Source organism: Pristiophorus japonicus, chromosome 6 (assembly GCF_044704955.1).
Source record: "Pristiophorus japonicus isolate sPriJap1 chromosome 6, sPriJap1.hap1, whole genome shotgun sequence".
NCBI lineage: Eukaryota > Metazoa > Chordata > Chondrichthyes > Pristiophoridae > Pristiophorus > Pristiophorus japonicus.
Window position 1 is genome coordinate 255577211 of NC_091982.1, and position 15217 is coordinate 255592427.

Here is a 15217-nt window from a genome sequence, read left to right on the forward strand (position 1 = left end):
GTTCAGAAGGATGAGGGGTGATCTTATAGAAACATTTAAGATAATGAAAGGGATAGACAAGATGGAGGCAGAGAGGTTGTTTCCTCTGGTCGGGGAGACTAGAACTAGGGGGCACAGCCTCAAAATACGGGGAAGCCAATTTAAAACCGAGTTGAGAGGGAATTTCTTCTCCCAGAGGGTTGTGAATCTGTGGAATTCTCTGCCCAAGGAAGCAGTTGAGGCTAGCTCATTGAATGTATTCAAGTCACAGATAGATAAATTTTTAACCAATAAGGGAATTAAGGGTTACGGGGAGCGGGCGGGTAAGTGGAGCTGAGTCCACGGCCAGATCAGCCATGATCTTGTTGAATGGCGGAGCAGGCTCGAGGGACTAGATGGCCTACTCCTGTTCTTATCTTATGTTCTTATGTTCTTATGAGATGTACAGAATAGTTTACCCAAAATTATGATGGTTTATCTGATTGTTCAGTTGTATGATTTAAGTAAACAGCTGATTGTATGATTTAATTAGAGATGCCCAACTACCAGTTTAGGTTGTTACAAAGTGTATAAGAATGGAATGTGAAGAAGAAAGACTTGGATTTATATCGGGCTTTTCATGACCATTGGATGTCTCAAAGTGCTTTACAGCCAATGAGTGTAGTCACTGTTGTACTGAATGAAATATAAACATTAAAATTCTAGAAATACATTGGTCCATCATTTGAAGTGAGAAAAGATTAAATTCTGGGCAGGACTGGAACCAATGTCCTCGGGGGAGTGTTTGCTAGTGCTGTTGGCGAGGGGTTAAACTAATATGGCAGGGGGATTGGAACCTGTGCAAGGAAACAGAGGGAAGTAGAATGGGGGCAGAAGCAAAAGAAAGAAAGAAAAAAAGTAAAAGTGGAGGGCAGAGAAACCCAAGGCAAAAAACAAAAAGGGCCACATTACAGCAAAATTCTAAAGGGGCAAAGTGTGTTAAAAAGACAAGTCTGAAGGCTCTGTGCTTCAATGCGAGGAGTATTCGGAATAAGATGGACGAATTAACTGCGCAGACACCAGTTAACGGATATGATGTAATTGGCATCACGGATACATGGCTCCAGGGTGACCAAGGCTGGGACCTCAACATCCAGGGGTATTCAACATTTAGGAAGGATAGACAGAAAGGAAAAGGAGGTGGGGTGGGGTGGCGTTGCTGGTTAAAGAGAAAATTAATGCAATAGTAAGGAAGGACATTAGCTTGAATGATGTGGAATCGGTATGGGTGGAGCTACGGAATACCAAAGGGCAGAAAACGCTAGTGGGAGTTGTGTACAGACCACCAAACAGTTGTAGTGAGGTTGGGGACAGCATCAAACAAGAAATTAGGGATGCGTGCAATAAAGGTACAGCAGTTATCATGGGCGACTTTAATCTACATATTGATTGGTACCAGTTTGGTTAGCCCAATGCGGTGGAGCATGATTTCCTGGAGTATATTAGGGATGGTTTTCTAGATCAATATGTCGAGAAACCAACTAGAGGGCTGGCCATCCTAGACTGGGTGATGTGTAATGAGAAAGAACTAATTAGCAATCTTGGGGAAGAGTGACCATAATATGGTAGAATTCTTTAGTAAGATGGAGAGTGACACGGTTAATTCAGAGACTAGGGTCCTGAACTTACGGAAAGGTAACTTTGATGGTATGAGACGTGAATTGGCGAGAATAGACTGGCGAGTGATACTTAAAGGGTTGACGGTGGATAGGCAATGGCAGACATTTAAAGATCACATGGATGAGCTTCAACAATTGTACATCCTTGTCTGGAGTAAAAATAAAACAGGGAAGGTGGCTCAACCGTGGCTAACGGGAAATTAAGGATAGTGTGAAATCCAAGGAAGAGGCATATAAATTGGCCAGAAAAAGCAGTAAACCTGGAGACTGGGAGAAATTTAGAATTCAGCAGAAGAGGACCACTTTTTAAGAAAGGAGAGAACGACAAAACGGGTAATTTTTGACCGGTTAGCCTGACATCAGTAGTGGGGAAATGTTGGAATCAATTATTAAAGATGAAATAGCAGCACATTTAGAAAGCAGTGACAGGATTGGTCCAAGTCAGCATGGATTTATGAAAACAAAATCCTGCTTGACAAATCTTCTTGAATTTCTTGAGGATGTAACGAGTAGAGTAGATAAGGGAGAACCAGTTGATGTGGTGTATTTGGACTTTCAAAGGGCTTTTGACAAGGTCCCACACAAGAGATTGGTGTGCAAAGTTAAAGCACATGGTATTGGGGCTAATGTACTGACGTGGATAGAGAACTGGTTGGCAGACAGGAAGCAGAGAGTCGGAATAAACTGGTCCTTTTCAGAATGGCAGGCAGTGACTAGTGGAGTGCCGCAGGGCTCAGTGCTGGTACCCCAGTTATTTACAATATACATTAATGATTTAGATGAAGGAATTGAGTGTAATATCTCCAAGCTTGCAGATGACACTAAGCTTGGTGGCGGTGTGAGCTGTGAGGAGGATGCTAAGAGGCTGCAGGGTGACTTCGACAGGTTAGGTGAGTGGGCAAACGCGTGACAGATGCAGTATAATGTGGATAAATGTGAGGTTATCCACTTTGGGGCAAAACACGAAGGCGGAATATTATCTGAATGGCGGCAGATTAGGAAAAGGGGAGGTGCAACGAGACCTGGGTGTCATGGTACATCAGTCATTGAAAGTTAGCATGCAGGTTCAGCAGGCGGTGAAGAAGGCAAATGGTATGTTGGCCTTCATAGCTAGGGGATTTGAGTATAGGAGCAGGGAGGTCTTGCTTCAGTTGTACAGGGCCTTCGTGAGGCCTGACCTGAAATATTGTGTGCAGTTTTGGTCTCCTAATCTGAGGAAGGAAACATAGAAAATAGGTGCAGGAGCAGGCCATTCAGCCCTTCTAGCCTGCGCTGCCATTCAATGAGTTCATGGCTGAACATGAAACTTCAGTACCCCCTTCCTGCTTTCACGCCATGCCCCTTGATCCCCTGAGTAGTAAGGACTTCATCTAACTCCCTTTTGAATATATTTAGTGAATTGGCCTGTGTAGAGAATTCCACAGGTTCACCACTCTCTGGGTGAAGAAGTTTCTCCTTATCTCGGTCCTAAATGGCTTACCCCTTATCCTTAGACTGTGACCCCTGGTTCTGGACTTCCCCAACATTGGGAACATTCTTCCTGCATCCAACCTGTCCAAACCCGTCAGAATTTTAAACGTTTCTATGAGGTCCCCTCTCACTCTTCTGAACTCCAGTGAATACAAGCCCAGTTGATCCAGTCTTTCTTGATAGGTCAGTCCCACCATCCCGGGAATCAGTCTGGTGAATCTTCGCTGCACTCCCTCAATAGCAAGAATGTCCTTCCTCAGGTTAGGAGACCAAAACTGTACACAATACTCCAGGTGTGGCCTCACCAAGGCCCTGTACAACTGTAGCAACACCTCCCTGCCCCTGTACTCAAATCCCCTCACTATGAAGGCCAACATGCCATTTGCTTTCTTAACCGCCTGCTGTACCTGCATGCCAACCTTCAATGACTGATGTACCATGACACCCAGGTCTCGTTGCACCTTCCCTTTTCCTAATCTGTCACCATTCAGATAATAGTCTGTCTCTCTGTTTTTACCACCAAAGTGGATAACCTCACATTTATCCACATTATACTTCATCTGCCACTCTGCAGCCTCATAGCATCCTCCTCGCAGCTCACACTGCTACCCAACTTAGTGTCATCCGCAAATTTGGAGATACTACATTTAATCCCCTCGTCTAAGTCATTAATGTACAATGTAAACAGCTGGGGCCCCAGCACAGAACCCTGCGGTACCCCACTAGTCATTGCCTGCCATTCCGAAAAGTACCCATTTACTCCTACTCTTTGCTTCCTGTCTGACAACCAGTTCTCAATCCACGTCAGCACACTACCCCCAATCCCATGTACTTTAACTTTGCACATTAATCTCCTGTGTGGGACCTTGTCGAAAGCCTTCTGAAAGTCCAAATATACATCAACTGGTACTCCTTTGTCCACTTTATTGGAAACATCCTCAAAAAATTCCAGAAGATTTGTCAAGCATGATCTCCCTTTCACAAATCCATGCTGACTTGGACCTATCATGTCACCATTTTCCAAATGCGCTGCTATGACATCCTTAATAATTGATTCCATCATTTTACCCACTACTGAGGTCAGGCTGACCGGTCTATAATTCCCTGCTTTCTCTCTCCTTTTTTAAAAAGTGGGGTTACATTGGCTATCCTCCACTCGATAGGAACTGATCCAGAGTCAATGGAATGTTGGAAAATGACTGTCAATGCATCCGCTATTTCCAAGGCCACCTCCTTAAGTACTCTGGGATGCAGTCCATCAGACCCTGGGGATTTATCGGCCTTCAATCCCATCAATTTCCCCAACACAATTTCCCGACTAATAAAGATTTCCCTCAGTTCCTCCTCCTTACTAGACCCTCTGACCCCTTTTATATCCGGAAGGTTGTTTGTGTCCTCCTTAGTGAATACTGAACCAAAGTACTTGTTCAATTGGTCTGCCATTTCTTTGTTCCCCGTTATGACTTCCCCTGATTCTGACTGCAGGGGACCTACGTTTGTCTTTACTAACCTTTTTCTCTTTACATACCTATAGAAACTTTTGCAATCCGCCTTAATGTTCCCTGCAAGCTTCTTCTCGTACTCCATTTTCCCTGCCCTAATCAAACCCTTTGTCCTCCTCTGCTGAGTTCTAAATTTCTCCCAGTCCCCAGGTTCGCTGCTATTTCTGGCCAATTTGTATGCTCTTTCCTTGGCTTTAATACTATCCCTGATTTCCCTAGATAGCCACGGTTGAGCCACCTTCCCTTTTTTATTTTTACGCCAGACAGGAATGTACAATTGTTGTAATTCATCCATGCGGTCGGTCTCTAAATGTCTGCCATTGCCCATCCACAGTCAACCCCTTAAGTATCATTAGCCAATCTATCTTAGCCAATTCATGCCTCATACCTTCAAAGTTACCCTTCTTTAAGTTCTGGACCATGGTCTCTGAATTAACTGTTTCATTCTCCATCCTAATGCAGAATTCCACCATATTATGGTCACTCTTCCCCAAGGGGCCTCGCACAATGAGATTGCTAATTAATCCTCTCATTATACAACACCCAGTCTAAGATGGCCTCCCCCCTAGTTGGTTCCTCAACATATTGGTCTAGAAAACCATCCCTTATGCACTCCAGGAAATCCTCCTCCACCGTATTGCTTCCAGTTTGGCTAGCCCAATCTATGTGCATATTAAAGTCACCCATTATAACTGCTGCACCTTTATTGCATGCACTCCTAATTTCCTGTTTGATGCCCTCCCCAACATCACTACTACTGTTGGGAGGTCTGTACACAACTCCCACTAACGATTTTTGCCCTTTAGTGTTCTGCAGCTCTACCCATATAGATTCCACATCATCCAAGCTAATGTCTTTCCTAACTATTGCATTAATCTCCTCTTTAACCAGCAATGCTACCCCACCTCCTTTTCCTTTTATTCTATCCTTCCTGAATGTTGAATACCCCTGGATGTTGAGTTCCCAGCCCTGATCATCCTGGAGCCACGTCTCCGTAATCCCAATCACATCATATTTGTTAACATCTATTTGCACAGTTAATTCATCCACCTTATTGCGGATACTCCTTGCATTAAGACACAAAGCCTTCAGGCTTGTTTTTTTAACATCCTTTTAGAATTTTGCTGTACAGTGGCCCTTTTTGTTCTTTGCCTTGGGTTTCTCTGCCCTCCACTTTTCCTCATCTCCTTTCTGTCTTTTGCTTTTGCCTCATTTTTGTCTCCCTCTGTCTCCCTGCATAGGTTCCCATCCCCCTGCAATATTAGTTTAACTCCTCCCCAACAGCACTAGCAAACACTTCCCCTAGGACATTGGTTCCGGTCCTGCCCAGGTGCAGACCGTCTGGTTTGTACTGGTCCCACCTCCCCCAGAACCGGTTCCAATGCCCCAAGAATTTGAATCCCTCCTGCTGCACCACTGCTCAAGCCATGTATTCATCTGCGCTATCCTGCGATTCCTACTCTGACTAGCACGTGGCACTGGTAGCAATCCCGAGATTATTACTTTTGAGGTCCTACTTTTTAATTTAGCTCCTAGCTCCTTAAATTATTTTCGTAGGACCTCATCTCTTTTTTTACCTATGTCGTTGGTACCAATGTGCACCACGACAACTGGCTGTTCTCCCTCCCATTTCAGAATGTCCTGCACCCGCTCCGAGACATCCTTGACCCTTGCACCAGGGAGGCAACATACCATCCTGGAGTCTCGGTTGCGTCCGTAGAAACGCCTATCTATTCCCCTCACCATCGAATCCCCTATCACTATCGCGCTCCCAATCTTTTTCCTGCCCTCATTTGCAGCAGAGCCACCTACAGTGCCATGAACTTGGCTGCCCTCCCCTGATGAGTCATCCTCCCCAACAGTACTCAAAGCAGTGTATCTGTTTTGCAGGGGTTGACCACAGGGGACCCCTGCACTATCTTTCTTGCACTGCTCTTCCTGCTGGTCTTCCATTCCCTATCTGGCTGTGGACCCTTCTCCTGCGGTAAGACCAACTCACTACACGTGATACTCACGTCATTCTCAGCATCGTGGAAGTTTCGTGCTATTGAGGGAGACTTATTCCTGGGATGGCAGGACTGACATCTGAGGAGAGACTGGATCGACTGGGTCTGTATTCACTGGAGTTTAGAAGGATGAGAGGGGATCTCGTAGAAACATATCAAATTCTGACTGGACTGGACAAGTTAGATGCAGGAAGAATGTTCCCGATGTTGGGGAAGTCCAGAGCCAGGCGACATAGTCTAAGGATAAGGGGTAAGCCATTTAGGATTGAGATGAGGAGAAACTTCTTCACTCAGAGTTGTTAACCTGTGGAATTCCTTACCGCAGAGAGTTGTTGATGCCAGTTCATTGGATATATTCAAGAGGTAGTTCAATATGTCCCTTACGGCTAAAGGGATCACAGGGTATGGAGAGAAAGCAGGAAAGGGGTACTGAGGTGAATGATCAGCCATGATCTTATTGAATGGTGGTGCAGGCCCAAAGGGCCAAATGGCCTACGCCTGCACCTATTTTCTCTGTTTCTATGTTTCTAACATTTCACGTGTAGCCTTCACCAGAGCTTTGAGTTCTCTGTCTCTCTTCTGTTTAGATGCTATGTGTAATTCTAGAATTTTCTGTTCTGATTTCCAGCACTTGCTGATTTTCTTTACCTCTGCTATGAGAAAGAGGATGTACACTAAGAACTTGCTGCATCAAGCTCTGGCCAACTGAAAAGTCTCTGGTTTACCAAAGGCCACCCCACCTGATGGCTTGCTTTGCTGCAGGCAGTACTTTATTTGGCATGTCATTTGTTGCTGGAAATTCCACTTTGGCACCAGGATGCAGCATTTGAAAGGAGAAACAAAGTGCACAAAGGATTGGGAGAGACAGATAGCACTAGAGTAAGAAATAGTGTGGTATTGGGTGGAGTCAAACTAAGAGAATTCAAGAAGCTCTTAAGATCGGTTTACAGTGCATGTGTGTAAATGCACAAAGCGTGATAAATAAGGTTGATGAGTTGCAGGTGCAAATAGCCACATGAGAATATGATGTGGCGATAACTGAGAACATGCTCCAAAAAAGGCAATTGGGTACTAAATATTCCTGGATATAAGGTGTTCAGGAAAGAATGGAGGTAGGGTGGCTGTATTGATTAGTTAGAATGTTGCAGTGCCGGAAAGAGAAGATGTCCTGGAGGGGTCAAAGACAGACTCTATTTGGTTAGAGTTAAGAAACAATAGAGGTGCCATTACACTACTAGGTGTATTCAATAGGCCACCAACTAGTGGGAAGGATAGAGAGGAGCAAATTTGCAGGGAAATTAGAGGTGTGCAAGAACTATAAAGTAGTGATAATGGTGGACTTCAACCACCCTAATATAGACTGGGATAGTAATAGTGTAAAGGGCAGAGAGGGGGAAGAATTTCTGAAGTGTGTTCAGGAGAATTTTCTTGATCAGTATGTTTCTGGCCCAATGAGGAAGGAGGCATTGCTGGATCTGGTTCTGGGGAATGAGGTGAGTCAAGTGGAGCAAGTGTCAGTAGGGGAGCATTTAGGGAACAGTGATCATAGTATTGTAAGATTTAGATTATGAAAAGGACCGCGGGCAGTCTAGAGTAAAAATACGCGTGGAGGAAGGCCAATTTCAGTGGGTTGAAAATGGATCAGGTCCAGGTAAATTGGAATCAAAGATTGGTAGGCAAAACTGTAATCGAACAATGGGCTCTCTTTCAAGAGGAGCTGGTTCGGGTCCAGTCGAAGTACATTCCCACGAGGGGGAAAGGTAGGGTAACCAAAGTCAGAGCTCCCTGGATGACGAAAGAGAGAGAAAGATGAAGCAGAAAAAGGGGGTGTATGACAGATGTCAGATTGAGAATACAAGTGAGAACCAGGCTGAATATAGAAAGTTCAGGGGAAGTGAAAAAGAAAATAAAGGGGCAAAAAGAGAGTCTGAGAATAGATTGGCACCTGACATGAAAGGGAATCCAAAAGTCTTCTGTAGGCATATAAATAATAAGAGAAGAGGTGGGACCGATCAGGGACCAAAAAAGAGACCTACGCATGGAGGTAGTGGGCGTGGCTGAGGTACTAAATGAGTACTTTGCATTTGTCTTCACCAAGGAAGAAGATGCTGACAAAGTCATTAGTGAAAGAGGAGGTAGTTGAGCTACTGGATGGGATAAAAATGGATAGAGGAGGTATTAGAAAGGCTGATAGTACTTAAAGTACATCAGTCACCAGGACCAGATGGGATGCAGCCGAGGTTGATGAGGAAAGTAAAGGTAGAAATTGCAGTGTTACTGGCCATAATCTTCCAATCCTCTTTAGATACTGAGATGGTGCCGAGGACTGGAGAATTGCAATGTTACACCATTGTTCAAAAAAGGGGGTAAAGATAAACCCAGCAACTACAGGCCAATCAGTTTAACCTTGGTCGTGGGGAAGCTTTTAGAAACTATAATCAGGGGCAAAATTAACAGTCACTTGGACAAGTATGGATTAATTAAGGAACGCCAGCTGGAATTTGTTAAGAGGAAAATTGTGTTTAACTAACTTGATTGCGTTTTTTGATGGGGTAAGAGAGTTGATGAGGGCAACGTGGTTGATGTGGTGTACATGGACTTCCAGAGGTGTTTGATAAAGTGCCTCATAATAGATTCATCAGCAAAGTTGAAGCCCATGGGATAAAAGGGACAGTGGCAGCATGGCTAAATGACGGGAAACAGAGAGTAGCGGTGAACGGTTGTTTTTTGACTGGAGGAAAGTATACAGTGGTGGTCCCCAGGGGTCGGTACTGGGACCACTGCTTTTCTTGATATGTTAATGACTTGGACTTGGCTGTCCAGGGAACAATTTCAAACTTTGCAGATGACACAAAACTTGAAAGTATAGTGAACAGTGAGGAGAAGAGTCATAGACTTCCAGAGGACCGAGACAGGCTGGTGAAATGGCTGGAATTTGGCAGATGAAATTTAATGCCGATAAGTGCAAGTGGTACATTTTGGTAGGAAGAATGATGAGAAGTAATATAAACTAAAGGGTGCAATTCTAATGGTGCATGAACAGAGAGACTCTGGGGGTATATGTGTACAAATTGTTAAAGGTGGCAGGGCAGGTTGAGAAAGCAGTTTAAAAATGCATACAGGATCCTGGGTTTAATAAATAGAGGTATTAGAATACAATAGCAAGAAAGTTATAATGAACCTTTATAAAACACTGGTTCGACCTCAGCTGGAGTATTGTGTCCAATTCTGGGCATTGCGCTTTAGGAAGGATGTAAAGGCCCAAGAAAGGGTGCAGAAAAGATTTACAAGAATAGTTCGAGGGATGAGGGACTTCAGTTACGTGGATAGACTGAAGAAGCTGGGATGGTTCTCTTTCGAGCAAAGAAGGTTTGGAGGAGATTTGATAGAGGTGCTCAAAATCATGAGGGGTCTAGACAGAGTAGAGAGAGAGAAACTGTTCCCATTGGCGGAAGGGTCGAGAACCAGAGGGCTCAGAGTTAAGGTGATTGGCAGGAGGATCAAAGGCGACATCAGAAAAAACTATTTTACACAGCAAGTGGTTAGGATCTGGAATGCACTTCCTGAAAGGGTGGTGGTGGCAGGTTCAACCATGGCTTTCAAAAGGGAATTGGATAAGTACCTGAAAGAAAAAAAATGAAGGGCTATGGGGAAAGGTGGGGGAGTGGGACTTGCTGAAGTGCTCTTCCAGAGAGCATGCACAGGCTCGGCTGGCCAAATGGCCGCCTTCTGTGCTGTAACCATTCCATGATTTTGATTCTCTGTTTCTGTGGCTCAATTTTAAATTACATGGGATTGCTTTTAATGCTGTTGAAGCTTGCTCAGTGCTTTGCTTCCTGGACCGATCATTTTTTTGATCGAGCTAAAGCAGGCATCAATTCTCTCCTCACATTAAAAACATGGAACAATAAATGTGTGAGTACTTTTGCAAACGTGTATTTCCACGAGGTAAAGCCCAAATAGTGTGTAACTAACTGCAAGTTGGATGCGCGCATCTTGGCTTTGATGCACTTGGCACACCAACCTCGCTCCTGAGTTCCATTGTACTTTTCACTTGAAAGTGCTTAAACCTCAAGTGAATGTAATTATATAATTGCATTGAACTGAACTGTCCCAAGAAGTAAGTATGTAAATGATAATACCATCAAATATTTTCAGTGGATTAAATGTTGCTGAGTTGTTCACGGTTCTGTTCTACTAATTGTTTCTACACCAAATGTTGAGTTGTACTAGCACCAGTCCTTTGCATAATATAGTTTGGCTCATTGACTCTGATGTCTTGATTATCACAAAATTCCTGTCAATTGGGAAAAGTTATGCTATCAATGAAACTTTCTTTATATTTACGAATTTAAATTAATTGCAAATGTCTCACTGCAAAATTATTCTGGCAGCCTTGGGTTCGCAAACTTTTCTTATTGCTAATAATAGTTCCCAATTTCTTAGAATTGTACAGCACTATAATTGGTGGAGAATCCTTTGAGTACTTTAACGTGTGTTTCTGATGTTGCTGTTTGTTGGAGTTCATACAGTATGTGCTCATCATTTTCTAGTTTAAAAAGTGTGATCCTTTCAGGTAATTCAGTATATTTCATAAAACACTTGAAATATTTTTTCAGTATTAAAAACTATAATCCAGAAGATGAAAATATTTCCACAGTGTGAGGTTAACTAATATTTTTTTCTTCAGAGTTGATCTGTGGAACAATGAAAACCTGGTGCAAGATATTTTCCTTGGCGAGACTAAAGTTCCTGTGAAAATTTTAAAGAATGACAACTGCCATCGTGCATGGTAAGAGAGGTCGTAGAAACCCTAGATGCCCTTTATGTATCGAGAATGAAATCCTGTTAAAGGGACGTCCTACATTCCTACAAAAAATGGCATGTTTTTATGGCAGGGCTAGAGTTATTTTGACAGGTGCTGTTTTCAAGATACAAGACCTTGGTTGCCATAACGTTTTGGTATTCTTGAAATTCTCATTAAATTACGTCACTGTGTTTTGGATAAAAATATTAGAATCATAAGAGCAGGTCTTTATGCAACAACGACTAGACGGCCATTAAATTTCTCCATAATTCTCAGCAATGTTGGTGGCTAGAATAAGTAAGTACAAAGTGCTTTGATCAAAGGATTAAGAAACAGTCAGCTAACAGTAAGAGAACTGTGATGTGACCAGGGCTCGATGATGGACCTGGGGCAAACTGATCCAAATGGGCCCATAATTATGTATGTTCATGTTCATTACATTACGTATATGATTCTGATTCTATTCCACAATGAAAGCATATATTCTGTATCAAGTAGGTATATATTCTGGTTCTGGTAACATTGCAACACTAGATTCATATACATATATGCAAATTTCTTTCAATAACGTGAAATAAAACAGGCTAGTACATATTCTGTTCTGTATAGATACATTAGTGTATATAGGTACTTCTACATATAGGTATAAACAAGCGAATCTCTTTTCTTTGGTCTTGTTTTTCCTTTCGTCTATTCTATTCAGCCTTATATTTTTTTTTCCTACATTTATTTGGTGAGCCTATGTTCTTTGGTGAGCCTGGGGCTGCAGTCCCATTTGCCCCATGGTTAATCCGCACCTGGATGTGATTGGGTAATATAAAATGCTATGCTTTGTTCCTTGATAAAAATGAAAAATACTGGAAATGCAGAGCATCTAACTGAGGAAAAACATAGGTTAACCGATTAGGTGGGATCTAGTTGCGATTAATTCACTGAAGAAAACTGTTTGCTCTCCCTTTTGATTTCTTCTCCTCCCTCCCTTATTGCTCCCCCCCCCCCCTAATGTTTATAAACTTCAGTCAGTGCATTCAGAACTTTAACAATTATATTTTTATTCCTCCATCACCTAGTGAAAACTGGCATCATTAATGATGCAAATGCTAATGTTGGACCTCTGTCCACCTTCTCCTTACAAGTAACTTACATCTGGTTATGCTACTTTATTACCTTTACATAGTACCTTTCACATAGAATCATTTCAGTGTCTATTTGATTGGGCAGTGTGCTCCAGAGAAAGTTTAGCTGTATTTTTCCACACATAAGCAAATTGCTCTAAATCGATTGTTTACACAATTCTTCAGTATTAATTTCCTGCAATTCAAGAAAATGTATTGTCTGTGAAGTCATATTTCCATCTTCCAGAAAATATTGTTTTCCTCCATCAACTTTTACTAATAGTACAAACCACAGCTATTGACACAGCAATGTCATGACACAGACTGCATGTGCTGGAGTAATTTGTTTATATAGTTAAACTGTTGCTTAAAATTGAGGATCAAATAAGAAACAATTGCAATCACATTTTGCTTGAAAACTGCAGGAGCTTGCCTACCTTATTTGGTAAGTATAGTCCTATGTATGGCAACTTAACAGGAAGAGTGAAGAAACTGTAAACGGACACTTGATTTGCATGTTGTAACTGTATTGTCTCTCTTGCATCCTTTATGTGAAATGAGAAACTAGGTCAGAATGACTACATTTCCTAGCAACCTAATGTTTCTGTAATAATCTGTAGTTGCTGTTGTAACAAGACCATACCAAAGTATTAGGATGGAGTGTTCCTATGAACTCCTCTCTTCATAGAGAAAAGACTGTTGGGCTAGAATTTCCTCTCACATTGGCCAGTTACTGCCCGTTTTGGAGGAAAATGTAAAATACCGCCCGTTTCACCTCCCAATTAGCGCCAGCGATAATTTGGGCCTACCATTACCGCCGGCATTGCTACATATCGTCCGTCCATGTTTCCCGCCCAAAAATTAACTCAAAATTCCCCTGCAGTGCAAATTTCCACAAAAATGTTGTTTTTACCGCCCGCTATTGCTTAGGATCGAAACCGCCCATTTTTTAGGTACTTGCCTTATTTGGACCCAGTGTTATGCTTCCATTTTGTTTTTTTTCTCTGTGGGTAAACAGATGCATTTTAGTTTATCTTTCACTCCCAATGTATATTGAAGGAGGACAAGAAGAAACAGGAGCATTTGATGAGAAACAAACGATAATCAGTCAGCCCAGCAATCTCGAGGCCTCTTGGAAAATATTGCAACTGAGGTTTAAATTTCTGGCTTCAAATTGTTTCCTGTCTCTCGTTTTATTTTACAGTGCTTTCAAACAAGTATTATTACCCTGATATCTTGCAGAAACCCTCCCTTGTTTTTGCAGAGTTCCCAACTGTTGTCATTCACTCACAATTCAGAGAACATTAGTGTCTCAATCAGTAAAATTCTATTGCTTCAAAATATTTCCCCCGAATTTGCAGGGGTTCGGCTGACTAAATTTTATTCCATTTTTAAAATCTGCCCCTAATAAAGATGAATTACTACCAAGCACTCCCCTCGATACACAGATCTTATTCAACTGCTCCTCTTTCTCTTCGATTGACACACCTCTGCACTTTCAAAATGTCCAGCACTCTCTGTTCTGTGTGTTCTGACCCCGGAATTGCGGGAGAATGCCCGCGCATGCGCAGAGAAGAAAAAACCTGCATTTTCCAGGGGTGCTGCTTGCCTTTAGTAATGCAAGCAGATTGCCGACTTTTAAGCCCTTCGCCACCGCTCGCTCCGGCCTGCTACCGCAACACATCGCCACCACCGAGACTCAACAATCGAAAATCGTGGGAGCAGGCAGCAGTGGTATTCCAGCAGTTCAAAAGACGCAACCGCTAAGAATCCGGTGGCAGCAATCCCAGGGGAAATTCTAGCCCATAATCTCTGGTCGGCAGCTACTGCAATAAACTACAAGTATTATACATAAGAACATAAGAATTAGGAACAGGAGTAGGCCATCTAGCCCCTCGAGCCTGCTCCACCATTCAACAAGATCATGGCTGATCTGGCCGTGGACTCAGCTCCACTTACCCGCCCGCTCCCCGTAACCCTTAATTCCCTTATTGGTTAAAAATCTATTTATCCGTGACTTGAATACATTCAATGAGCTAGCCTCAACTGCTTCCTTGGGCAGAGAATTCCACAGATTCACAACCCTCTGGGAGGAGAAATTCCTTCTCAACTCGGTTTTAAATTGGCTCCCCCGTATTTTGAGGCTGTGCCCCCTAGTTCTAGTCTCCCCGACCAGTGGAAACAACCTCTCTGCCTCTATCTTGTCTATCCCTTTCATTATCTTAAATGTTTCTATAAGATCACCCCTCATCCTTCTGAATTCCAACGAGTAAAGACCCAGTCTACTCAATCCATCATCATAAGGTAACCCCCTCATCTCCGCAATCAGCCTAGTGAATCGTCTCTGTACCCCCTCCAAAGCCAGTATATCCTTCCTTAAGTAAGGTGACCAAAACTGCACGCAGTACTCCAGGTGCGGCCTCACCAATACCCTATACAGTTGCAGAAGGACCTCCCTGCTTTTGTACTCCATCCCTCTCGCAATGAAGGCCAACATTCCATTTGCCTTCCTGATTACCTGCTGCACCTGCAAACTTAAGTTTTTGGGATTCATGCACAAGGACCGCCAGGTCCCTCTGCACCGCAGCATGTTGTAATTTCTCCCCATTCAAATAATATTCCTGTTTACTGGGTTTTTTTCCAAGGTGGATGACCTCACATTTTCCGACATTGTATTCCA

General features: G+C 42.9%; 1 protein-coding gene across 3 annotated transcripts in view; it reads left to right on the forward strand.

Moving 5' to 3' along the window:
* rasa2 (RAS p21 protein activator 2) overlaps nucleotides 1-15217 on the forward strand; it is a 238845-nt gene that overhangs the window by 149312 nt on the left and 74316 nt on the right. For all 3 annotated transcript variants that reach the window (XM_070883864.1, XM_070883865.1, XM_070883866.1), the window contains exon 9: nucleotides 11306-11407. In XM_070883864.1, the coding sequence (XP_070739965.1) occupies nucleotides 11306-11407 (102 nt within the window). The remainder of the gene's footprint in view (nucleotides 1-11305; nucleotides 11408-15217) is intronic.